Source organism: Chrysochloris asiatica, unplaced genomic scaffold (genome assembly GCF_000296735.1).
Source record: "Chrysochloris asiatica unplaced genomic scaffold, ChrAsi1.0 scaffold00392, whole genome shotgun sequence".
Lineage (NCBI taxonomy): Eukaryota > Metazoa > Chordata > Mammalia > Afrosoricida > Chrysochloridae > Chrysochloris > Chrysochloris asiatica.
In genome coordinates this window covers 110,791-138,421 of record NW_006408910.1, presented here as the reverse complement: position 1 = coordinate 138,421, position 27,631 = coordinate 110,791, and the positions used below count along the sequence as shown (strand labels likewise).

The window sequence follows — 27,631 nt, the reverse complement described above, 5'->3', positions numbered from 1 at the left end:
ACACACACACACACACATATATATATGGTTGTGTTGGTGGTGTGCCGGGGAGTCAGTAGCAAACCTGCATAGGGTTTCAGAGGTTGTAAATCTTTATAGAACCAGAAAGTCTCATCTTTACCCTAAGGAACAGCAAGTAGTTTTGAACTACTGACCTTGAGGTTAGTAGCCCAACTCATAACTACTATGCTACTAGAACTCCTTATATATATAGTGGTTATGCCTTAGACTGCTAACCGCAAGGTCAGCAGTTCAAATCTAGCAGTCATTCCAAGGGAGAAAGGTGAGGCTTTCTGCTTCTGTAAAGATTTACTGCCTCAGAAACCCTATACAGGGCTGCTATACTGTTCTCTGAGATTATGTGTATTTTTTACATTTTGCCTGTAAATTTTTCCATCAAAGAGTAACATCCATAAATTTGGAAGAAGGTACGAGGTACTAATAAATACTTTTCACTTTCATTTAAATCTAGTAAAGAATGGTCTATTTCTTGTCTTGAGAGGCTTTACGCTTCTCATCTTAAATTTTTAGTTTTTGCTTTAAATATTTGTAATTCTGATACACATTATTACAATTTTCAAAATTCACTTCTACATTTCCTTGAAATTCTGTCCTAAATTTTTTTTTTTTTTGCCCAGGAAATAGGGAAGATTTCCTCACTTAACACATTCAATGTCTGTATAAAAATGAAAACATTCTTTCTACATGCTTTTCCCCTTAAGTATTTTATTGAAGTGTGGTAACTTTAGTATATAATGTTGAAAGTTTTCATACTTTCTTTTTGTTTGATATATTCATATTTTCACGAGGATAATACCATAAATTTCATAATTTTTATAAGAATTTATTTCCCTTTTTTAAAAAAACTTATTCCTTCACAGCCAAGGACAAGGGAGTGAAAATTTTACCCCTGAAAGAATATTCTGATGTTGTCAAAATGATAACCAAAGATCAAAAGACTGTGAAGGAAATTATAAATAAGTTCACGTGTGGCAAAATGCAAACTCACTCAATTATGACAGAAAATGCTACAATAATTGAAAAATGTATAAACACCAACATGAATGTCAAGAAAGGAAGGAATAGAAACATGCACAAATTAAAAAAAAAATCTATTTTGAGTGACTTCTTCAAGCCTCTGCCAAAAATGTTCCCATTTTAGGACCTATTCTGCAAGCAGAGAGGCATGGGAAATGGTGAAAAACTTAAAAGCTTACCAAGTCTCAGCATGTAACGGGTGGTTTCAGACAAACAAATAAATCATTTGCAATGTAGCTTGTGGGGAGTGATATGAGGTTGACAAAGATTTTTATCAAAACTGGTCCACAAAATTAAAAGAGATCATAAAGGTATATGATTTTACAGACATCATAAATGCCAGTGAGACATCTCTGTTTTACAGGGAAAAGTCTAATGACCTAAAACCAAGCCCACTGCTGTTGAACTGACTCCGACTCATAGCAACCCTGCAGAACAAAGCAGAACTGCTCCCTATGGTTTCGGAGGATGTAAATCATTACAGAAACAGATTGCCTCACCTTTTTCCCATGGAGTGGCTGGTGGATTCAAACAACTGAGGTTCTGGTTATCAGTCCAGCATTTATTTCACCATGCTACTGTGTCACTGTGGGTTAATGTGCCAAACTGCAAAGCCGTTTGAACTGCAAAGTCGGCGGTTCAGGCTCACCAGCTGCTCCTTGGAAACCCTATACAGGATTGCTATGAGTCGGAACCGACTTGACGGCATTTAACAACAACAACAACAACAACCCTGAAAATGCTCATGGGGTCAGTTTCCAAAAGCATGGCTTAACTGTTCTCTTAACCATGTCAGCATATAGGACATTTGAGAAACCATGAGTAACTGTAAAGAGTAAGAGCTCACAGAGCTTTAAGAATATCAAGAATACCAGTATGAGATATAGTTATCCTCCATGGTAAGATCTAATATAATGTAAAAAAGCCCTCTATAATTAGCTCTACTATGAGCAACCACTCAATTGAAAGGAAGTTTCCTTGGGGATGTAGGCTACTTCCTATATATTAAACACTCAGGCAAAGCTTGCTCTTTCTGCTGAGTCTGGATCCTTCATCTGGCTTGTTATCTAGATTTAAGGGTGCTGACCCTGGGAGTCATCAGCAGTCAGCCATCTTAGCTGCCAGACCTGCCTGTCTGCCTGCCTGCCATTTGACTTGCTGATCTTGGTTCATCTGACCCAAGGACATGGGGCTTGCCCACTTCTTTATATATACATACATAATTAAGCTTCTCATACATGTCCCAGCCTTAACTGATAGATTCCTACTCAAGTTCTAGATTAAATACTTTAATAATTTCTGTATGTCTAAGAGGTCATCTTTGAAATCTCAGTGCTAGGCACTCAATAAGGATATGTGGAATGAAATGCATTAAATAAGGACAAGCTGGCAATGAATTTGTAATAAAAATAAAAGACAAGGTCTTCTACTTAGCCTCCTGGACCTTTCAACTGTTTAGAAATAACACTATGACTTCTTTTAAGAAGCTGGGCTCACCCTGAGACTCACTTAGTATTCATCCTTTTTAATCTGATAAAAGTTTGCAAAAGTCTTCTGCTACACATTTTACTGTACTAATTTCTATTACTTACAGCGACTGGGTGGGCTGATGTCCATTACAGTCAAAGTAGGATTGTCTATGTCACTTCCCCTTCTTCTTATTCGATTGTCATCATACTCTGGGGTAAAGATACTGCTTCCACTACTAGTGCTTAAGGAATGATCAGTAGGACTAAAACTCACAGGAGACCGGAAGCTGGTTCCCTGGGTCCTTCTAGCTCTTGGAAAAGTTTTACGACCTACAAAATGAAAAAAACAACAACAAAGGATCACCTTATACTTTTTATTAATATATTTTAATGGACTTCATATTTGTAACTTAGGGAACAAAAAATTGTCCTGGTAAGAAATGAAATAGCAACAATGATACGTTTTAAACTTGAGAACAAATTTAAAAAAAATATAAAACCTTTTATTGTGAATTTAGTGGAGGTTTACAGAACAGTTCATCAGTTTTACATTCAACAAATCATATACATATTTTGCTTCATTACAATGATTACAATTTCCTCCATGTACCACCAATTAACAGTATTTATCTCTATTCACTGTAACACTTGCATTCCTCCCTGTGTCTGCTGTTACCTTCATCTTTCCTCTTGTATACTGCCTGCCCCATGTTAATATATGTCTGCCCTAATCCATGAATAATTTTACCTCTTTCCCATCCCTGGTAGCCACCACAGGATGTTTCTTTTACCAAGAAAATCTTTTCTTAACTTTTTACAACTGTGCTCTCATAAAATATTTGTCCTTTTGTAATTAACTAATTTCACTCAACATAAGAGAGTAGATTTTTTTTAAAGAGTTCAAAGTAATATCCTTAATACCAATGAATCACAAAGTTAAAAAATAGAAAAGGTGAAAGCAGAAATAAAGATAAAGAGTGTTAGGGGGAAAAAACAAAAAAAATAGGATCTGATTGTAAATTAAAATAATTTCTTTCTAATGGTGAAATACATACACACATGAGAAAATCATAAAAAGAAGCTCTCTTACTTTTGAATAGAAAGGAGAAAAAGTTTTAAGTCTCATTTCTAATAATGCTTCTAAAATATAAAACAAAAATTGTAAAGTTTTTAGGTAGCAATCATTTTTCTTTAAAGGGGCAATGCCAGTATGTGTTCCATCATCATAAATAATTTTCTAATTAATGTCATTTTGTAATTACTCCTTTTCTTCTAAAAAAAAGGCAGGCTTTATGAGATAAGTTGACATAAAGTTAAAGTTGTAGTTTTAATTATAATCCAATTTTCTTAAAAACAGTTAAAAAAATAAAAACAAAACAAAAAAACCTCACAAACAACCAGAAATCAAAGTGATTCATTTTTAAGGATATTACATAAACTTGAGATTTTTAACAAACTGTCCCTTCTAATTGCGAAAAACTTACCATCATTATAGTCTTGATGGTGATATGAAACATGATACCTTCTTGGATATGTTCCTCCTTTTCCAATTTTCTCAAAGATAGGGTTATCATAGTCTGCTAAGACACGTAAGAAGTACTATAGGTTATAACAAGAAAAAAAGTCAAATATTTTTAGTGATAAAGAACACATTAACAAATTTTTATATCTCCCGCCCAATCAAAACATTACCCATTGACATAAACATTTAAATGTTTAGAATTTAGATAGTCTAACCTGAAAATTCCTGATGATTATCTGGGTAGCTCTGTGCCCTAGGCATTCGTGATTTTGGATAGCTCTCTCTGTAAGTAAAGAATACCATATTAAATTAAGAAAAACTATGTAAATATGATACTTAAAACAAGTATTAGAGCTATTTAAGTGTCTTTATGTATTTGTGTGTGTATGTATATATATGTGTATACATATAGAAAGAGCACATCCTTAAATGTTAACATAACTGAAAAAAGGAGAAGCATTTTTGTAGACATTTATTTGATACAACCACGCAAAAAGACTGACTTTAAAAATTAGTATAGTGATAAGAATAAGTTTTGTAATCAGACAAACCCGTTTTAATCCTAGCTCTGCCACTAAACTAGCTGTGTAATCTTGATATAATACGTTTCTGAGATTGTTTCCTTTTCTAAAAAAATGAGGTAATAATTTCAAAGGTATACAAGGGGGCTGGCAAAAAGTTTGTTTGAAAAAATTCCAGTGTCTTTTAATTCCATTTTCCCATGAACTTTCTGAAGTCCTTAGCACTTGACCTCAAGGTTGGTTTAATCCACAAGGTTGGTGGTTCAAATTTACCAGCCACTCCTTGGAAATCCTATACTGGGTCACTATGAATCGGAACCAACTCAATAGCATTTAACAACAATTTTATACCTACAAGGCTCAGGATAGTGTCTTGCAAGTAGTAAGTACTAGTAAACAACAGTTTTCTCATTACTATTTCCCTGTATTTCTAAGTGTGCATTCCAAGACATATGTATATTTATGTATGTTTCATGTATACAAGAGAAATTTATATGCACATACCCATATACATATAATATCAGTTATCTTTTACAATTTGCTTTTGTAAAGCAATCCAAGAGTTAACTAAATAGGTAAAGATTTTAATACAGATAATGAAACTATGTGCTACAGTACTGTCAACCAAGATCTGAGAATAAGAGAGGGAGCCCTTGTAACTGAAAATTTACATTTGTAACTTGACTCCACCTGTTTTTCTGAACAGATTCTTTGCATAGCGTAAGTACTGAAATTTTTTAAATGACAACTAAAACACCATTATCAAGGCCACAATTACTAAAAATATAAATTAAGTCTAATCTGGTTTCAGAATGAACATAATCCTGAACAGGTGAAACAACTCCAAAAACACATATTAAAGATTTTGATAGTAGTTTCACCAATAGTTTAAAAAGTAAATGTACATGTATTCTTAGTTTGCTGTTAGCTTCAAATACATAATTATGGCAAGCAAGAATTCTCAGAATAGTGTAATCAGGAGAGACTCTAAAGATGTTATTTTAATTACAAAAGATACTGGGCCCCATGAGGTTAAGGGATTTTGCCCCATCTGTGAAAACATTCATTTGCCAAAAGTATAGACGAGTATCAATTGCTCTGAATGTAGTACAGAGAAAAGTTCTTGACAATTAAACAGGTTAACTACCCACATATGAGAGGATTTCAAAAAGTTTGAGGAAAATTGAATTATCTCTTCATTTCATTTTTCCATGAAGTTTCTGAAGCCTTCTTGAATATTCTGAAACAAAAGGACAATCAACATTACCCATCCAAAGGACTATCAAGTGATGGACAGCTTCCTGAACCAGAATTTTCTGGGCTGCTTAAAGACAATGGATCCAGCATCTAGAAAAATAAACAAGAGTACCACTATGATGTAATGGGGTAGAACCTAAAATTACTGTTTTTTTTTTCTCAAGCAGCTTTGTTGGTGTTTTTAAGTAACTTCAAATCAGTTCTGACTAATAGTGAACATGTATGGGTTTCTGGGGAGTGGTTGGTGAGTTTGAACTGAGGATCTTGGGGTTAGTAGTCCAATGATTATCCTACAACACCACTTAACATACCTTAACATTCACTAACTTAAACTATACATGTCAACAGTTTTTCATGTATTCACAGCATGAATATTTAGTATATTTAGGCAGGCCTCATCACAATTTTATATCACTTCATTCTAAAAATAAATGCCCTATCTATTTGCAGCCACCTTTCAGAGGCACTAGTATTCAAATGTAGTGTGTGGTGCTGTGAGTTAATGCTCTAGACTGCAAGGTGGTTTGAACCACAAGGTTGGTGGTTCAAGTTCACCAGCTGCTGCTTAGAAACCCTATACAGAGTCACTATGGTTTGGAATCGACTTGAAGGCACTTAACAACAACATCTCTTGCAGAGAAACCATCACTTCAAAAATTTCCAAAATTAAAAAAAATTTTATTGAAATAACTAAAAGCTAAAATATTTCTCATAATTTTGCTTACTGAAACTGAATGGCCTCAACCAAATTAAGACTAATGACTGTGATTGTTATATTATTAAGAAATGTAAATTATTCTACAATAGTGTGAGCATTCAGTGTAATGTTAAGGAAATAGCAACTCCAGGAAAACATCTCAATACTACAAAACAATTTTTAAAATGCTTTAGAAAGTCCACAAACTAAATAGTTAAAGATCTTAATAAAGCTAATGAAACATACATCAGGGTCACAAAGTTAAATATTTATAGTTTTACTGTCTGTTTCAAATGTTAACTAAAAAATCTGAATGTTAACCTCGGAATTACAGAGAAATGCATGAATCTATTAATTTATTTATGAATGAGCATTACATGAAATCAGTCTTCTTCTAGTATTCTTTATATTATAGTGCATAACAAGCACATGTAAATCAATGGTCATTTTACTGTATTTTTTTCTATTTTGTTCATTTAAGAAGGAAGACATACAGTTGAAGAAAAGGTTAAAAAACCAAAACACATACACCCACATTCCACACCAGGTAACTACCAAATTACACTAACCATGACATCTGTTTCAATAAAATAGAAAACTACATCAAACTTTACTTACTTGGTCCATGCTCTCTGGAATGAACTCTCCTTCGCTGTTGATACTAGTGAAGGACCCATTCCGGGCAACCTGATGTAATTCATCTGGAATGTATCCTGGGGGAGGGGAACTTCTATCTCTACTAGTAGAACCTCAAACAAAAATTATACGATTTTGTAAATATCAGCAAGAAAACCAATTGTTTTAGTTAGTGCATGCAAAATTTATGGATTATATCACCAAAAATGTTTTTTAGCAACAGAAATACCATGTTTATTAAAAGTTTTCAGAACATTCAGGTTTCTACAACTTTAAATATTTTTATATCCTTTCTAAACTCCCATTCTACTATAATGATTAAGCTCATCATAGTATTCATGTTTACATATTAAATGGTATTTTTCCTGACTTGATAATTACAGCATAGATTTTCAGATAAATGCCACTTATACCTGGGTATACGTTAGCTTATGAACATGACTTCTAGAAGGCATCATAATGTAATGGAAAGACTATAGGCCTTAGAGTCAGACCTCAGTTTAAATCCCAGTTCCAACTAGTTACAGATATGTATTTTTGAGAATGTTATTCAGCTTATAAGAATCTGTCTCATTATCTGTAAACAAGGGTGTGTGATGATTAAATTACTCAAAATGAATATTATTGTTGTTAAGTGCCATTGAGTTGGTTCCGACTCATAGAGACTCTGTATAGGGTTTCCAAGGAGTGGCTGGTGATCTTGAACCACTGACCTTATGGTTTAAACCGACTTTGAAGTCCAGCACATTAAACCACAATGCCACACCAGGACTTCCATAATGAAAATATGTTATGCATATATGGCTCTAAAATATTCTTTCCAGTCTGTTTCTTTAATCTTCAGAAACCTTAAATGTTAGATTACTTCATAGTCATTTAGTCCATATGAAGGTATTTTCAATTTGAAATCCTGGATTTTAGTCCTAGATACTGAAAATTAGGCATATTCTTGGAATTTAAATTCCTTCGTAGCTTAGAAAAATGGAGAAACTGTTATTCACTAATATAATTCACCTAATTAATCACATTCGGACATATTGTCAGGAGGGACCAGTCGCTGGAGAAGGATTATCATGTTTGGTAAGGTGGAGGGTCAGAAAAAAAGAGGAAGACTCCCAATGAAATGGACTGGCCAAGTGGCAGCATCGATGGACTCAAGTGTGGCAACAGTAGTGAGGTTGGCCCGGGATTGGGCAATGTTTCGTTATGCTGTGCATAAGGTCACTATGAATCAGTACCGACTCACTGGCACTTAAGAACAACAACAACAATTAATCACATTATTTCTTATGATACAATTGTTGTTAAGTGTTTTTGAGTCGGTTCTGATCCACAGACAAACTGTATAGGGTTTCTGAGGAGCGGCTGGTGAACTTGAACCACAGATCTTGTGGTTCAAATTGACTTTGCAGTCCAGCACATTAACCTACAGTACCACAACAAGAATCCATTATGATACAACAGCATACACTTACTTTTTTCTTACTTCTGTGAAAATGATGCCATATTTATTAACATAGTTTCTCTTCTTTCCTCTAACTCTAAAAAATTAAATTATAAAACAGACATGGGGAACTTACGTGAGCATTAAGTCTTTCAGCCTTATGTAAAGAGTTACCATTAAGTATATGCCAGCATTTGTTAGTGATACAGACAAAAAAAAGAGCAAAACTATGACCAAGAGATGTGTATAAAAAATAAATCAACTATACTTGTCTCTAAATCTTTAGGGGTTTAAATTTACAGCAACCATAGTCATAATAATCATATTGGCCACTAAAATTTTTTTTTTGCCATATACTTTTTTTTTTTTTTAAAGCTTTTATTGTGAACTGAGTGATGGTCTACATGGAAGAACATTGGTTTTGTACTCAACCTAATATATTTTGCTTCATTGTAACGATTACAATCCCTTCTATTGGTTAACAGTATTCGCTTCTATTCCCTGCTTTTTGTTTTGTTTTGTTTTTTATGTACACAAAAACATGCAGGAATATCTAATCGTTTAAACAACCAAAGGGCACGTTCTGCAAGCCAACCTCCTGACCACCACCACACAGTCTTTCTCTTGCCATATACTCTAGTTTTTATAAGGAGCTCTGGTAGTTTAGTGGTTGCGAGAGAGGCTGCTAGCCTCAAGATCAGCAGTTTGAAACTATCAGCCATTCGCGGGCGACAGATGAGGCTTTCTACCCCTGTAAAGATTTACAGTCTTGGAAACCCTATGCAGGGTCACTATGAGTCAGAACTGATTCCATGGCACACCACCACCACCACTCTTGTTTATAAAGACACCAATATCTTAATTACTACAAGTAAATAGGGAAGAAAAATGCCTGGAGAGATTCTTTCTTCATCTTCTGACTTGACAATCCATTTTTCATAACTTTTGTTACTCTTGGTTGAGACCTTCATACCAGCATACATTCCATCTCAATGAAGTTTTTTATATAACTACCTTTTGTGAAAGTAATTTAGAAGATAATTGTCAACAGATAAGGAAAAAATATAATCGTAATATCTGTTAGTCATTCCAATTCTAAAGCAATGTCAATAAGAAACCAATAATTCTATTATTTTTTAAATTTCACTTTCTATTTGAATGGCACTGAAGTCAAATACAAGAATATTTATTAGTAGGATAAGAGTGAGGTATTCAGGACAGTTTTAACTAAAAACAATTTAAAATGTCAATTTAGCTATTGCATGTAGCTTATCTAATGTAAATAATATACCAAGGACTGATCCAGAATGAACAAATCTGTCTTGAGAGAAACATAGCCAGACTGTTCCTTAGAATCAGGAAAGGCTGGTCCATGGAAAATACATCATGCTTGGTTAAAGTAGGTGGTTAGGGAAAAAGAGCAAGACCCTTAACTATAAGGATTTACATAGTGGCTACAACAATGGGCTCGTGCACAGCAACGATGTGTGGATGGCACAGGACTGGGCAGCGTCTTGTTCACACATCACTACGAGTCAGAGCTGACTCAACAGCACCTAGCAATATTGACGTAATTTAAGTGAATTGGCAATGTTTACATTAGCATGATAGATACTATCATGTGATAAGAAATGAGATGAAAAAAGAAATGTAGATTGGAAAGTAAAATGTACTTGCACCACTTTGAATTACTTAATATGGCCCTTCTAGCTATAGTCATTGTGTTGTTGTTAAATGCTGTTGAGTTGGTTCTGACCCATAGGGACCCTGTATAGGGTTTCCGAGGAGCAGCTGGTGAACGTGAACCACTAAATGAAGGGGTCAGACTATGGAGATGTGAGGCACTTACAGCCTACAAAGGAGATTAGATAGTTTCTTAATAATGGAAATAAGGTACCAGGCACACTTGTGAAGTTTGTTGTTGTTGTTAGGTGCCATCGAGTTGGTACCGACTCATAGCTACCAACTCATAGCGACCCTATGCACAGCAGAACAAAACACTGCCTGATCCTGGGCCAACCTCATTATTATTGCCATGCTTGAGTCCATCGATGCTGCCACTTATCAAGTGGGACCATGCAAATAAGTCTATGGAACTCTCAAGCACAGATTGGTTAGTTTTGCAATCACACTAGGTTTAAACTGAATCATCCCAGAAACAAAAAGGATCTCACTGCCATCAAGAAAGGAGAGCCAGAGGTGAAGACATCCAGAAATCCCTGTACTATCTATCCCTCCTGAATCTAGGAAACAGAGCTATGACACTAGAGACAGAGAAAAACAGCAGCTATGGCAGTAGAACCAGCGCGAGACAAGCATATGGGGCATCCCAGCCCAAGAAATGAGAAAGTTGAGTGCTTTTAGGCAGGAGGTTTGTTGGGAGAGTAGTGTGCCTGTGCACTTGTCTAAAGATGTAGGTTTGCCAACCCATGAAGCTAGTGATGACATTCTTTGGGCCAAGGTTTACTGATAGATCAGGATAGCTTTGGGTACATTATTAATATTTCAAGTGCTCTTCTCCTTCAGCAAGCAAGGTTGTGTCATCTGCAAATTGCAGGTTGTCAATGAGCCTCCAATCTTGATAAAATATTCTTCTTCATATAATACAGTTTCTAAGATTATCTGCTTACCAAATAGTGTGTTAATGTGCTGGATTGCAAAGTTGGTTTGAATGGCAAGACTGGTGGTTCAAGTTCACCAGCTGCTCCTCAGAAACCCTATATAGAGTTGCTGTGGGTCAGAACCAACTTGATGGCACTTAACAAACAACAACACACAGATTAAATAAGTATGGTGAAAGGATAGAATCCTGGCACACACCTTTCCAGATTTTATACCATTTAGTGTCCCCTTGTTCTAACAACTTCCTGTTGGTCTGTGCAAAGGCTCCTTTTGAGAACAATTAAGTGTTCTGGAATTCACATTCTTTGTAATGTTATCCAGTTTGTTATGAACCGCACATTCTAATGCCTTTGCATAGTCAATAAATCGCAAGTAAATATCATTCTGGTATTCCCTGCTTTCAGCCAAGATCCATCTGATGTAAACAATTATGTTCCTCGTTACATGTCCTCTTCTGAATCCAGCTTGAGTTTCTGGCAGTTGCCTGTTGATGTACTGGTACAACAGTTTGTGAATTATCTTCAGCAATATATTACTTGCATGTGATATACATATATATTTTTAAATATTTATTGTGAATTGAGTGATAGTTTACATGGGAGAATGTTAATTTTGCACTCATCCTATCATTTTTTGTTTCATTGAAATAATTACAATCCCCTCCATGTATCATCATTTAACAGTATTTACATCTATTCCCTCTGTTCTTCTTCTTCTTTTTTTTTTTTTTTTTTGATGTATACAAAAACACTCAGGAATATCTCAGCTGCTCTATCTCTCCATGCCATCACCTCTGCCTCCATCTCTGGTATTGTTGCTTCTCTGGTTAGGGTCCCATGTTCTGCTCATGCTCGGGTTCTGTTTCTGGAATGTAAGATTATCTACTCCCCTGTTTATGTTATAAAACTTCTACCTTTATAGTTGTGACGATCGCAATTAGTCATGATAACAATTACTATTGAACCAAAAGAGTCTATCCGCATCTCCTTTCACCAGACCCATCTAGACAAGGTGAAAACTATTCAGTGGGAAGTCTACCTTCCCTTGCATACTTTGAAACTGAACTACTTGAAAACTTGTAAACTAACCACTTCCTGCCTTTATAGCACCCCCATTGTAGACAGCTAATGTCTCATTTCCCTGTCCCTGTCAACCCTGTATACCAAGGGGACAGGCTTGATCCTTGAGGTGAAAACTCCTTGTCTCTCAGTTGGTATTTTGAGCTACTTCATCCATAAGTATAGGTCAAGTTCATCGAATTGTAACAAGTTACACTTGCTTCCTTTATCAAATTTCTTTATCTTCCTGTAGTTGAGCTCTAGTCATCAAACAATTGAAGCTAGGTCAAATGGGTACTATCTGCAAATTTGGGCATTCCTGTGCATCACTTCAAATCAGCTGGATGCTTCACTCTCAGCTCAAGCCCTCCATGGCTAGGTCAGTGTCCACAGACTCAGGAGTTCCTAAGTCTCCACAAACTTCAAACCAACAAGCCCTTCCTCTTCTCTCTCTCATTTCAAGGTAGACAGGAGTCTATGGAATGTGGTCAAACTCAGCCCATATCATTTCCCTCACTTCATTCACAAGCAGACCAATGTGGTTGCAAGCTAGCTTACATGCTTGCTTGTGTGTTCCTTTTGAGTTTCAGTCTTGGAGGGGGGGTTTGTCCTGAAACCACTTGATTACTTGTCTTGATAGCTTACCAGTGAACAACTTGCTATTCTTGTACTAGCCGAACAGCCTGCCATTGTTGTTTTTTCCTGCTGGTCTTTCTTTTAGGATGTATCTTTTGTTCCTCTAGCCACTCTGGGCTGTCTGCATGTCCTTTCAAGTGGAATGTCCCACCTCAGAAGGTTCTAGATGGGGATCAGGATTCCACCTAAGGTCCTAAACACTACAAAGGCTCTGCAGGAAGCCTATTTCACTGGGAAAATTCTAGACCCCGTTTTAGGAATTCCAGTCAGTTATAGGTTGAAGATGGGCTTACAAGCTTTCTGTAATCATGTTTCCTGATATTCCTTTCTATCCCACTCGTGTGTATTTTATCATAGTAGGCAAGGGAAATCAATATCCATACAACAGTTAAGCATCTTAACATTATTTCCCTTCTTTTATCCATTCAGACTATGCCTCAATTCCTAGATCAGAATCCTGTTGTTCCATGGGTAAATATATCACTATTTACCCCTGTCCCACTTAGCCCATGTAAACCTTCCTATTTCCCTATCTACCTTGTTCTTCCATCCTCCTCCCCCTTCTTGTATATTGCCTTTCACTTCCTTGTATATTGCCCTCCCCAGCCCTGAACTATGATGTGTCTATCCCCTAATCTGCACTCTACTGTCCCCTCTCTCTCACCTCTGGTAACTGAAAAAGATTTTTTTTTTCCTTTAATGTTTTCTTGTGAATTATGTGATAGTTTACATGGGAGAACATTAGCTTTACATTCATCCTATTGTACATCATTTCATTGCCAAGGTTAAAATCCCCTCCATGAATCATCAACCAACCAAAGGGTATACCCTGCAAGCCTGACCCCCAGTTGTCAGCACACAGCCCCTCTCCCTCTCTGGATCTAGAGTCCCCAGCCTCTCCATCTCTCAACGTCATCTTTTCTGCCTCCATCTCTGGCATCACTGCTTCTCTGGGTAGGGTCCCGTTCTCTGCTCCTCTCCTTTGATGGTCCCAGGGACCTCTGCTCCTAGACTGCAAAGTCAATCACTCCTCTCCCTTTGCTACAAAATGTCTACCTGTACATTTCCAGCCCTCACAATCACTATTGTATCACAAGAGACCTATCCACATCTCCTTTCATCAGCCCCACCCAGACAGATCGCGTACTACTCAGTGGAGATTCTACCTTGCTCCACGACCTCTGGATCTAGGTTCCCTCTTGAAAGTTTGTAAGCCAGTCACTTCTTGCCTTTGTAGCCCCCCCCTCCCCCCCCCACACACATTTTGGGTAGTTAATGTCCAAGTTGCCCTTCCCTGTCTACTCTGTGTATGGAGGGGGTGGGAATGAGTCTCGTAAAGATTTTTCCCTCTTTTGAGCTACTGCATCCATACATAGGTGTACGTCAAGTTCATCAAATTGTATCAGATTACTTTTTTTCCCTCTTCTTTCTTCTTCTAGTTGAGCTCTGATCATCCAGTCACTGAAGCCAGGTCAAGTGGGTATTATCTGCAAGTGTGGGTGTTCTTGTGCATATGCCCTCTCTTCTTATCAGCTGGACGCTTCACTCTCCACTTTAGTCCTCTGTCACTGACTCTGGGCCCAAGAGTTCCCAGGTCTTGACACACTGCTGGCCAACCAGGTCTTCACCCGGGTTCACAGAAGTCTATTGAACATTGTAGGGCTTAGCTCGCCACTTCATTGTTGTATTTCCCTCACTTCCCCTTATCGGTGATGAGCATGGTCACCAATCAGAGCATGTATTCCCACTGAGTCTTAGTCTTAGAAGGAAGTTTGCCCTGAGGGGACCCGACGACTTGGCTTGATGTCTCCTGGGCAAGCAACTTGCTTGTTCTTATAGTATTAGTCAGACTGCCTCTATTGTTTTTTATTTTTGCTGTTGGTCTTTCTTTCAAGAAGTATCTTCTGCTCTTCTAGCTGCTCCAGGCTGGTCAGCTTTGTCTTTTCAAGTGGAAATTTCCCGCCTCAGGAGATCTGGATGCAGTTCAGGCTTCCACCTATGGTCTTAGGAAATGCAGAGGCTCCACAGGAAGCCTCCTTCACTGGGCTCGTTGCAGCCCCATTTTAGGTATTTGAATCAGTTATAGGCAGAAGATAGACTTACAAGCTTTCTATAGTGATATTTCTGGCTATTCCTTTCTCTCTCCCTCAAGTGTCCATTTTATAATGGTATGCCAGGGAAACCAAGATTTCTAAGACAGCCAAGCATTTTAACATTATTTCTCTCCTTTCCCCCATTCTAACCATGTCTCAATCCCTATATCCCAGAGCCCTGTTTTTCCAAGGTTGTGCATACATCATTATTTACCCTCTGTCCCACTTAGCCCATGCAAACTTGCCTATTTGTTTTCCTGTCTGCTTTGTTCTTCCATACCCATCCCCCTTCTTGTGTATTGCCCCGCGCTCCCTATCACCGAAACTATCCTGTGTCTATTCCCTGCCCTGTGCTCCACCTTCCCCTTTTCAGTATGGGTTCTTTTTCTTAATCTTTTACACTAGTGGTCCTATGGAGTATTTTTCCTTTTGTGACTGACTAATGTCCTTAAGGTTCATCAACATAATGTCCTTAAGATTCATCCATGTTATGCGGTGGGTTGCAGCTTCTGTGTTAATTGTTCAAGGTAGCATAAAATTCCATTGTATGTATGTACCACAGTTTGTTTATCCATTCTTCAGTTGACGGGAACTTTGGCTGTTTCCATCTTTTTGCTATTGTTAATAGTGCTGCTATGAACATTGGTGTGCATATATCTACTCATGTTATGGCTCGTATTTTTTGTGGGTAAATACCAAGTAGAGGAATTGCTGGATCATAAGGTATTTCTATTTTCAACCTTCTGAGGAAGTGCCATATTGCTTTCCAGAGAGGTTGGACCATTTTGCAGTCCCACCAGCAATGCAGGAGTGTCCCAGTCTCTCCACATCCCCACCAGCATTTATTCTCCTCTACTTTTTTTATCTTTGCTGTTATTGCTGGTGTGAGATAGTATCTCATTGTTGTTTTGATTTTCATCTCTCTAATGGCTAGTGATCGTGAACATTTCTTCATATGTTTGTTGGCTGCCTGGATCTCTTCCTTGGTGAAGTGTCCGTTCATGTCCTGTGCCCCTTTTTTAATTGGGTTATTTGTCTTTTTCTTATAGAGGTGTTGTAGTTTCCTATATATTTTAGAAATGAGTCCCTTGTCTTATGTGTCACTGCAAAAGATTTTTTCCCATTCTGTGGGTTCCATTTTTACTCTTTTGGCGAAGTCTTTTGATGTACATAAGTTTTTAATTTTTACTATGTCCCAATCATCTATTTTGTCTACTTCTGTTTGTGTAGTTTTCAAAATGTTTGGTAGTCTGTGTATTCCCTGAATTAGTGCCCTCACCTTTGTCCCTATTTTTTCATTGATGGCCTTCAAAATTCTGGGATTCACATTTAGGTCTTTAATCTATGTTGAGTTGGTTTTTGTATAAGGCTTGAGGTGAAGGTCTTGTTTCAGTCTTTTGCATATCTCTTTCCAGTTCTGCCAACAAAAAAGAATTTTTTTTTTCTTTTTCTTGTAGTATGGGTGTCTTTCCTTAAACTTTAAAAAAAATGGTCTTATGAAATATTTGTCCTTTTGTGATGGACTAATATCACTCAGCCTGATGTTCTCAAAGGAGCTCTGGTAGTGTAGTGGTTATGAATCGGGCTGTGAACCGCAAGGTCAGCAGTTTGAAACTACCAGCTATTCCGTGGGAGAAAGATGAGTCTTCCTGCTCCCATAAAGATTTATAGCCTCGGAAACCCTGTACAGGGTCACTATGAGTCGGAATCGACTCCACAGAACATAACAACAACAGTGTCCTCAAGGTATATGGATGTTTTGCGGTGATTTGTTGCTTCATTGTTATTCTTCAAGGTAGCATAACATTTCATTGTGTGAATGTACTAAAGTTTATTTATCCATTTTTCCATTGATGGACACTTAGACTGTCTCCATCTTTTTGCTATTGTGAATAGTGTCGTGATAAATATCGGTGTGCATATATCTACTCATCTTCTGACTTGTATTTCTTGTGGATATATATCAAGTAGAGGAAGTGCTAGATTATAAGGTATTTCTATTTCCAACTTTCTGAAGAAGCACCATACTGTTTTCCAGAGTGGTTGAACTAACAGAGTGGATAGCCCCACCAGCACTTTGTTTAGGAGGGTCCCAGTCTCTCCATATGCTTGCCAGCATTTATTGTCCTCTGTTTTTTTGAACTTCGATGTTATTGCTGGTGTGAGACGATATCTAATTGTAGTTTTGATTTGCATCTCCCTAATGGCTAATGATCATGAACATTTCTTCATATGTTTGTTGGCTGACTGAATGTTTAAGGCCTCCAACTTTGTTCTTCTTCTTAAGCAGTGCTTTGCTTATCCGGGGACTCTTTCATTTCCATATAAAGTATATAATCGTTTTTCCCTTCTCTTTAAAGAATGTAGTTGGAATCTGGATTGGTATTGCATTCTTTCTGTAAATTGCTTTGGGTACTATAGACATTTTCACAATGTTGTCCTCCTATCCAGTAACATGGTATATTCTTTCATTTTTTGTAAATCTCTTTTGATTTCTTGTAGTAGTGTTTTGTAGTTTTCTTTGTATAGGCTTTTTGTTCTTCTGGTTCACATTTATTACAAAATATTTCATCCTTTAGGTGGCTAGTGTAAATGGTATAGCTTTCATAATTTCCTTTTCAGCAGTGTCATTATTAGTATAGAGAAATCCAACTGATTTTCGTATGTTGATCTCATACCCTGCCACTTTGCGAAATCTTCCCATGAGTTCTAGGTGTTTTTTTTTTTTTTTTTGATGAGTCTTTAGGTTTTCTATGTATAGGATCCTATCATCTGTAAATAGAGTTTTACTTCTTTTGGTGAAGTCTTTTGATGTACATAAGCTTTTAATTTTTACTATGTCCCAATCATCTATTTTGTCTACTTCTGTTTGTGTAGTTTTCAAAATGTTTGCCAATTGGATACCTTTTTTTTGCCAATTGGATACCTCTTTGCCAATTTGGATACCTTTTATTTCCCTATTTTGCCTCATAGCTCTGGCTAAGACTTGCAACACAGTATTGAATAGGAGTTATGATAAAGGACATCCTCGTGTTGTTGCCATTCACAAAGGGAAAACTTTCAGTTTCTCTCCATTGAGAGTGAGGTTGGCTGTTGGTTTTGTATACATGCTCTTAATTATGCAGAGGAATTTCTCTTCAATTCCTTCTTTGTTGAGTGTTTTTATCACTAACAATTGTTGGATTTTGTCAAGTGAGTTCTCTGCATCAATCGATATAATTATGTGGTTCTTTTCCTTTTTTTAAATCATATGATGGATTACATAGAATATTCTTCTAATATTGAACATTATTGAACAATCCATCCCTGGTATGAGTCCCACTTGGTCATGAGATATTATTTTTTTGATGTGTTGTTGAATTCTTTTGGCTAGCACTTTGTTGATAATGTTTGCATCTATGTTCATGAGGGATATTAGTCTATAATTTTCTTTCTTAGTAATGGCCATCCCTGGTTTTGGTATGGGGGTTATGCTTGCATCACAAAATGCATTGGGAAGTTTTCCATTCTTTTTTATATTCTGGAATTATTTGAGTATAATTGATGACAGATCTTCCCTGAATGTTTGGTAAAACTCACCACTGAAGCCATCTGGTCCTGGACTTGTTTTAGTTGGGAGTTCTTTGATGACCTGATCAATTTCTTCTATTTTATAAGTCTGTTCAAGTTTTCTATTTTACTCTGTGTAAGTTTAGGTTGTTGTTGTTGTTGTTGAATACCATTGAGTCGATTCCAACCCATAGCGACCCTGTATAGGGTTTCCGAGGAGCGGCTGGTGAGCTAGAACTGCTGACCTTGCAATTCAACTGGCTTTGTAGTCTGGCGTATTAAACCACAGTGCCACACCATGACTCTGTAAGTAATGTTTTTCTAAAAAGGTATTCATCTCCTCTAGATTTTCAAATTTGTTGGAGGACAACTCTTCATAGTATTCTGTTATTATCTTTTTTATTTCCAATGGTTCTCTGTTGTGATATCACCCATGTAGTTTCTTATACATGTTATTTGTGTCTTCTCCCCCTTTTCTTTTGTTAGGGTTGGCAAAGGTTTGTCAATTTTATCAATCCTTTCAAAGAACTAGCTTCTTGTCCTGTTGATTCTTTCTATAGTTTTTCTGTTTTCTATCTCGTTTATTTCTACACTAATATTTATTTCTTTTCTTCTGGTGACTATAGGTTTATTTGGTTGGTCTGTTTCTAATTGTTGAAGATGTTGTGTTAATGTGTTGATTTTGGTTATTCTTTTTGGATGTGTACATTCTTTGAAATAAATTGTCCTCTCAGCACTGCTTTTGCCATGCCCCATAGATTTTGGTACATTGTGTTTTCATTCTCATTTGTTTATAGCAATTTTGTGACTTCACCTTTTATTTGTTATACTACCCAGCAGCTTTTAAGCAAGGTGTTATTCAGTTTCCATGGATTTGACTTTATTTCCTTTGTCTTCCTATTGTTAATTTCCAATTTTACAGCATTGTGATCTTAGAAGATATTGGTAGTATTTTGATGTTTGTAAATTTATGAAGGCTTGTTTTGTGGCCTAACACATGGTATATTCTGGAGAATGTTCCATTTGCACTGGAAATGAATGTATATTGTGCTGCTGTTGGGTTGAATGCTCTGAGGTCAAGTCGGTTGACTGTGTTGTTTAGTTCCTTAATGTCTTTGTTGGGTTTCTTTCTGATTGTTCTATCCTTTTCTGAAAGTGACATACTAAAATGTTATTGCAGGTCTGTCTATTTCTTTCTTCAATTCTATTAGGGTTTACTTTATATATTTTGGGGCATTTGCAATGGGAGCACAGATATTTATAATGGTTATGTCATCTTGTTCAATTGACTCTATAATCATGAGATAATGTCCTTCTTTATATCTCTTATGCTTTTTTTTTACCTTAAAGTTTATCTTTTTACCTTAGTTTATTAGTACTGTCACACCTGTTCATTTTTACTGCAATTAGCTTGTTATATATTTTTCCATCCTTTAATTTTTAATCTGTTTTTGTCTCTTTGTGTGTCTCTTGTAGACAGCATATTGAAGGATCTTGTATTCTTATCCATTCTGCCACTCTTTCTCTTAACTAATGCCCTATTTTGGGCATTAGTTAATGTAATTCATTGACATTCTGTATAATTATCGATAGGTATGAATTAATCGCTGTCATTATGGTTTTTTTGGTAGTGTTGCTGGGTTCTTTATTTTACATGCCTTCCTGTTCTGAGTTCATGTTTTTTTGTGCTCGTTCTTGTCATTTTCTTCATAGTTTTAATGTTTCCATGTTCTTGGATTTTCATTTTCTTGATATGTTGTAAAGTATTAATTTTGAGGTTACCCTATATTCTAATAACTTTTCCTCCATTTAAAACAGTCTACTTTATCCTGCAATCTGCTTGACCTCATCACCTGGATCTGTTCCTATATTTTGACATTCTTTCACACTGTAATTATTTTGATCATAGACTGACCTCCCAGATCCTCTGAATTCTTTCTTGTAGTTTTATTCTGTTCTGGACTCTTTCTTCTGTTGAAGAGTTCCAGATGGTGCTGCCATATATGTCAATCTCTGGTTGTTGTCTGTTCATGTTGGTTCTCAGTCCAAAGAACTCCCTTCAGGATGTTTTTAAACACTGGGTTGGCTTTCACAAAGTCCCTTAGATTCTGTTTATGATTGAATGTTTTTATTACACAGTGGTATTTGATTGACAGCTTTGCTGTATAGACAATTCTTGGTTGGCAGTTGTTTTTTTCTTTCAGAGTTTTATATATGTCTCCCCATTGCCTTCTTGCCTACATGGTTTCTGCTGAGAGATCTGAGGTTAATATGATTTGCTTGACTTTGTAAGTAACACTTCTGTTTTCCCTAGCTGTTTTCAGGATTCTCTCCTTGTTTTTGATTTTGGAGAGCTTGATTATGATATGTCTTGGTGATTTTCTTTTGGGGTCTATCCTTCCTGGGGTCCATTTAGCTTCTTGAATGCTTATCTTCTTGCCTTTCAGGATGTTAGGAAATTTTTCTTCCAACAGTTCTTCTACTATCTCCTGTGTGGTCTTCTGTTATCCTTCTTGTTCTAGTAGTCCAATACCCTCAGGTTATTCCTCTTCATGTTGTCCCACATGAATCTTGCACTTTCTTCAGATTTTTGTATTATTTTTTTCTGTTTTCTCTTCTAAGTAGTATTGAGAGATTTGTCTTCCAGCTCACTGGTTCTGGATTCCATCTCTTCAATTCTACTCCTTTGCCCTTTTAGTGTATTGTCCATTTCTGATATTTTATTATTAATCGTTTGGACCTCTTTTTGCAGGTTTTGAATTGTTTCCAATGCTATTTCTATCTTATTTGATTGCTCCTGTAGCACTTTCCTGAATTCTTCTTTATTTTTCGCAACCCCTTTATGGAGCATTTGGATGTACCTGCCCTCCTTCTAATGGGAAGTCTATCTAGGTCTATCTTTAGGTCATTTATTTCAGCTACTCTACCTTGTTTTTGGATATGACCTGAGATCTTCTATAATTTTTTTGGGCATTTTCAATAATTAGATGTATTTTCAGGAAATAGATGAATGTATGTTGGTGTATTACTAAGCTTTCTGATTGTCTCCTGGTAGATGTGATCAGGAGATGAACTTCCCTTTTCACTTCTCGTATTACTCAACTCTGAGTAATTTTAGCAAGTGTTGGCTATCTATCTGGTATATATCAGCTGGTACTGACTCTTGCCCAGATGGTGGGATTTCATAGGGTGTGATTGTAGCTTGGCTAAATGACTGCAATTGTTGTCTCTTCTTGGGTAACGTAGGGAGAAAAAGCGCCCCTTCCCCCCAAGGTGAAAGTGGGACAATAATAAAAAAAAAGAACAGGGCACCAAAGTTTATAATTGTCACAAAATCAAAAGCAAATCAAAGCATAGCAAAATATGGGTAAGACTTTTACACCCCTTTTTTGACCTCTTGCTTTCAAGGCTGCCTGAGAAGTTTCAGGATGTTATCGTTACTTCTTATGACATAACTCAAGATTTGGTTTTTAACCTTTCTCCCACTCTTCAGGCTCTTTCAGGTGTTTATCCTAGTAAAAAACAGCCCAGGGCTGGTCATAGCTGTTTTTGGAAAATCCTCCCTCTTCTTTGATTATGTGCCCAATGGTCTTTGCTGAGCAGATCTGTGTACATGTGTAGTTGAACCCTCCAGGAGCTGGTGGGGGGGTGAGGAGGGGGTGCACTTACTCTAGTTACCAGAGTGGAGATGTGCAGACAGAGCGAGACAAATAACCAGAAAAAAACAAAATGTTCACACTTTTATCTCTGAGGACTAGCCAGACCCTTGCAATGGGAGCACTCCCTTTGTTTCTGACAATGAATGTGATGCCATTCATCTTCAGTTTGTTCTTTCCAGTATAATAAACCACTAAGTTATCTGTGTTCAAAATGGCCAATACCAGCTCATTTCAACTCACTAATGTCTAGGATGTTGATCTTTGTGTGTTCCTTTTTATTTTTGATGACTTTGGAATTTCCTAGATTCATAATTTAGTATATTCCCTGTTTTGATTATTAATGGATGTCTGCAGCTGTCTCTTCCCATTTTGAGTTGTGCCACATCAGTAAATGAAGTTCCCTAAAGCTAACTTCATCCACATCATTAAGGTCAACTCTACTGACGTGGCAGCTCTTCCTCAATCATAGTTTGAGTACCTTTCAACTTGAGAGGTTGATCTTCTGGCACTGCATCTAAAAAAGTTCAGTGGCTTTCAAAAGGCTTTCAATTGATAACCATTCAAAAGCGGTCCACCTCTCCCTTTTCCTAGTCTGTCTTAGCCTGGAAGCTCCGCTGAAACCTGCCTACCCTGCTGATATTTAAAATATGAGTTGCATACCTTCCCACATCACAGCAACATAAGCTACCACAGTATGACAAACTGACAGACCACCGTAGTGCATCACTGGTGATGGTGGTGGTTGTGTGTGGTAGAGTCAGTTCAGATTAGTAGCAACCCTGTATAGGATTTCTAAGGCTATAAATCTTTATAGGTGTAGAAAGCCTCATCTTTTCTCTTGCATAGCAGCTGGCAGATTCAAATTGCTGACCTTGTGGTTGTAGCACAACTTGTAATCCACTACACTATCAGGGCTTCTTGAGTGCATTATTGTTGTTGTTGTTAAGTATCGTGGAGTTGATTCTGACTCACAGTGACCCTGCACAAGGTCTCCGAGGTTGCAAATCTTTACAGGAGCAGAAAGCCTCATCTTTCTCCCAAGGAGCAGTTGGTAGTTTTGAACTGCCAACCTTGAAGTTAGCAGCCCGATTTGTAACCAGTACACTACCAGAGCTCCTTTAGTGTATTATTAGTGGAAAAAAAATTAGTTTTCCTTTTGATTTACTTGTTTTATCTGAATTTGTCATACATCAAAATACATAAACTGAAGACTATAAATTCTGAGGGTTGCAGAATGTTTAAATTTCAGCTGTTAACTGAAAAATCGGTAGTTTGAACCTACCAGCTATTACACAGGAGAAAATACCTGGTTATCTGGCTTCAGTAAAGATTACAACCTAGGAAGCTTTATGGTGGCAGTTCTGTTCTGCCACATATAGTCACTAAGAGTCAAAATCAACTCAATGACACACTACAACAACAAATCTGTTAATACTCGAAATGAATTCCCAAGGGATCTCAGATGCTAAAAAGCAGCCAATTAGGGTAAATTACAAATAGTTTATAGCAAGGCTGCTATTTATTAACAAACAAAAAGAGCAAGGATGGTATTTATTATGGGTATCTTTAGGTGTGAGAAGCTTGGTGATGCAGTGGTTAAAGGTTGGTGGTTTGAACCCACCAGCTACTACGCAGACAAAGAATGCGACACTATGCTTCCTTAAAGTTACTCTACAGCGCAGTTCTATTCAGTTCTATAGAACTGACACAATAGCAATGAGTGTTTTGGATTTTTAGGTGCTGCCCTATATTAAAGGATGGGGTAAAATTAAGGAATCATCTATATTTCATGATTAAGATATCTATCTTACCTATCACAGAAAGGTGTTTTTTTCTTTCTGCTCCAAATACTGTGTTATCTAAATCTTCTAGTGATGGCAATGGTTCTAAGTTAGCAGCCTGCAAAGGAAAAAGGATAGTTAATGCTATACTTCCCCTCAGAGCTTTATACAGAATCCTCTCCCTTATATCAAATATAATCTAGTTAGTCTACATTGTTTATAGGTTTAACAAAATCTTCTATTCTTTTAAATTTTAATTAATGTAATTCTTCTTATTTATTCAGTTTCTATCATTTCATATGTACAAGATACTATACTTATTTGCATTTTTGACTATGTGCTTCTGAGAACCAAAGATGTTAAACTATAGCAATTATAGTAAGTAAGTTGACAATTTAATCACATTGAAAATATAAACAAAAATTACAAACAGTAATTATTTTTCAGGCAGGCATGGATCCTAAAATCCTTACTGATAAAAATATTCCAATTCTTACCTGTGGACTTCCATTTATTACAAGTAGTAGCTTGAGGCTCTTCATATGAATACTACGATCTAGCAGTTCCACAGCTTTGTCTAGGTCATCTTGAGTAGTTAATGGAATTACCAACTAAACAAAACAGGGACATAAAGAGTCACACAACATCTTACCAGGTCAAGTTTTTCCAGAAGTATCTTCATTACTAGGTAATTACAAATCTCAAAACAATTTGCTCTTCATTACTAGCCTGGAAGTTTGAATAAAGATAATACATATCTAGATTCTTATATATATCCTACCATCACTAAAATCACAGACTGTAAGTATTTTATAATTTGGTTTATTCATCATAAAAGTCTTTTAGAAAATATAACTAAAGATTAATTTTCTAGGATATTTACATCATGTGACTAAACTTTACACAGTATTCAATCCAAAATAGCACTAAGAGTAAACACAAATTTAACATAAAACGGATGAAACTTTTAGTTCTTTTTCCAATAGTAACCACAATTCTCACTCTCTCACCTGATGTGGGTATCAACAAGCCAATATCATGAGCATCTGTGACAACTGCCATGGAGGGGTACCACTAGTATTTTACCTGCAGTCTATAGCTCACCTGGTGCTCTTATCTCTGACCCTGGTGACTTGAACATTCACTCTAAAACAAATAAGCTAAACATCAAAATCTGCTTTCATTAGCCATCTAAGGGAAAAGATAAAAGTACCTCAGACCATTATCAGGTAAACTGTGGCTCACGTAATTTTACAAAATAAAAATATCATATGTCAACTTAGTAGCTTAAGATGACTCAATGAATGACTATATGAATATCTGCAAAGTATATTCCACTTCATCAAAAGAAGGATAAAATAAAAAATAGCAAACATATTTCACACTCATTAACCTGTTCTATGAGAAATTTTTCTATCAGGAAAACAATATTAACTCTTTGTTAGAAGAGAACAAATATGATCCACTTTAATACATATACCTTTCATTTTGCTACCAACTATAAATCATATTGGTACACCTTGCTCTTCTCCAAAAATTTTTTCATTATATTGTAAGTGCTGGAAATGGCAAAGATTGTTTAGTCAATTTTTCACTGAAAGGGAAAATCTGATGCTTACTTTTACTACACTGACGTTGAGTCAATTCCAACTCACACGGATCCTATACGATCAGAGTAAAACTGATCTCTACAATTTCCAAGGCTGTAATCTTTAGAAACTGCAACTTTTCAGCTATTGGTCCAACTTTTAACCCAATGCACTACCCTTATCACTTTGTTCAGGGATATTAATTGTTTAGAACACTGATTTTTACCAAACATTTTTTTCAGCACTGAGTTGTAAATGGTTTCTTTAGATAAGCAATGTTAGCATTTTTTTCTCATCTACATTAACATTACTTTAAAATCTCTTATTTTCAAATATTTTTATTTTCAAAGCACTTTTACATGCTATTTTGCATTGATTTTTACTAAGATCCCCACTGTTACTCCATCCCCACTGGTAGTTTTTCTATTCCTGAAACACACAAGTCTTTCTGATCTTAGAATCTTTCCATGCTATTTTCACCATCAGGAATGCCCTTCCTCTGAAATTTTTTCCAATGTTGGTATCTCATGCTGTAAGTCTCAATATAAACATCACCACTTCTTCAGTTAGCTCTTCCTTGTTAGCTGTCGTTGAATTGATTCTGACTTCTGGTGATCCTACGTGCATAGAGTAGAATTTCTCTACAGGGGTTTCAAGGCTATGATTTATCAGAAGCAGATCACCAGACCTGTCTTCCAAGGCACATGCCTCTGGAAGGGGTTCAAACTGCCAACTTTTCAAACGTTTAGTAGGACACCTACAGCTCTAGCCTTTATACTTTCACAATATTTTCTGCATCTCCTTCAAATAACTTCATACTTTAAAACAAGTTATTTATTAATTGTCTGCTTCTATCACAAGTCTATTAACTCCACAAAGGACTGCCAACTCATAAGTCACAGGATAAGCCTGGTCTAATGATATTCAATAAATGTGTTCCAAAAATAATTAATAGACAAGTTAAACTGTTCCTGTAAAATTTAAGATCTTAAGAACTGAAAGAAACATCAGAAATCATCTAATCTAACCCAGATTACAAAGAAGATAAAACAAACAAACAAAAATGGGTTTCACCAGAACCCAGAGGTCATTAATGCCAAAGTAAGGCCTCAGGATCAGATGTACTGATTCCCAAGCAAAGATTTTTCTGTATTAGAAAATTAAACATGTCAACCTAATCATGTCTTGGTGTGGCACTGTTGATTAATGCACTGGATTTCAATGTCAGTTTGGACTCCAAGGTTGATGGTTCAAGCTCACCAGGTGCTCCTCGGAAACCCTATACAAGGTCGTTGTGAGTTGGAACTGACTCAAAGGCACTTAACAACAACAACAACAACAAAGCTCTACTGTCTTTTAGTGAAGTTTAAAGTAAGAGAGGAAAAGACAGTTTATCAATAAATACACCAAAGTTTTCTTTCTGAGACTGTACGTATATTGTCACCTAGAATTGCAAATTATAAATTCTCTGGATGATTTTAGGGTAACTTAACTAGTAAAGCATATAGAACAAAAACATGAATAAGTAGCCAATTTCCAAGTTTTACATATGCTTCCTCCTATAATAGTTCTTCATTCAATTATTTGCACAGTAGAAATTTATATTTTCCACAATGGTAAATTCTACATTGTTGTTGTTAAGTGCCGTTGAGTTGGTTCCAACTCTTACTGACCCTGTATAGGGATTCCGAGGAGAAGCTGGTGGGTTGAACTGCTGATCTTGTGGTTCACAGTCCAGTGCTAATCTTACAGCACCACACCAGGAGTCCCTAAACTCCACATTAAATTGGTAAATTTATGCTATACTTTTTTTGTCTAGCATACTTTTGTTAATTCCCCCAAAAGGCACAGCATTTCCAAAACAAATCTCTTAAATGTACACTCTATTTTCTAAAATCATAACTATTAAAAGGTAATGTAGGAACAAACAAGATGGCGGATCGGGTGGATGTACAGCAGAGAGCTCCGCCAACAACAACACAGAATACCTGACCAAGCAGGCTCAGAGGCTGGTCCCAGAACTCTGAACCGCATATAAAGGAATACTTAGAAGGTTGGAA

General features: G+C 36.5%; 1 protein-coding gene across 1 annotated transcript in view; it reads right to left on the bottom strand.

Annotated features, from left to right (window-relative positions):
• Nucleotides 1-27,631, bottom strand: part of MAP3K2 (mitogen-activated protein kinase kinase kinase 2) — a 74,034-nt gene that overhangs the window by 24,519 nt on the left and 21,884 nt on the right. The window contains exons 5-11 of the mRNA XM_006876565.1: nt 24,480-24,593; nt 24,013-24,100; nt 7,123-7,253; nt 5,818-5,897; nt 4,245-4,312; nt 3,992-4,084; nt 2,631-2,837 (exon numbers count right to left, since the gene is read on the bottom strand). Coding sequence (XP_006876627.1) covers nt 2,631-2,837; nt 3,992-4,084; nt 4,245-4,312; nt 5,818-5,897; nt 7,123-7,253; nt 24,013-24,100; nt 24,480-24,593 — 781 coding nt within the window. The remainder of the gene's footprint in view (nt 1-2,630; nt 2,838-3,991; nt 4,085-4,244; nt 4,313-5,817; nt 5,898-7,122; nt 7,254-24,012; nt 24,101-24,479; nt 24,594-27,631) is intronic.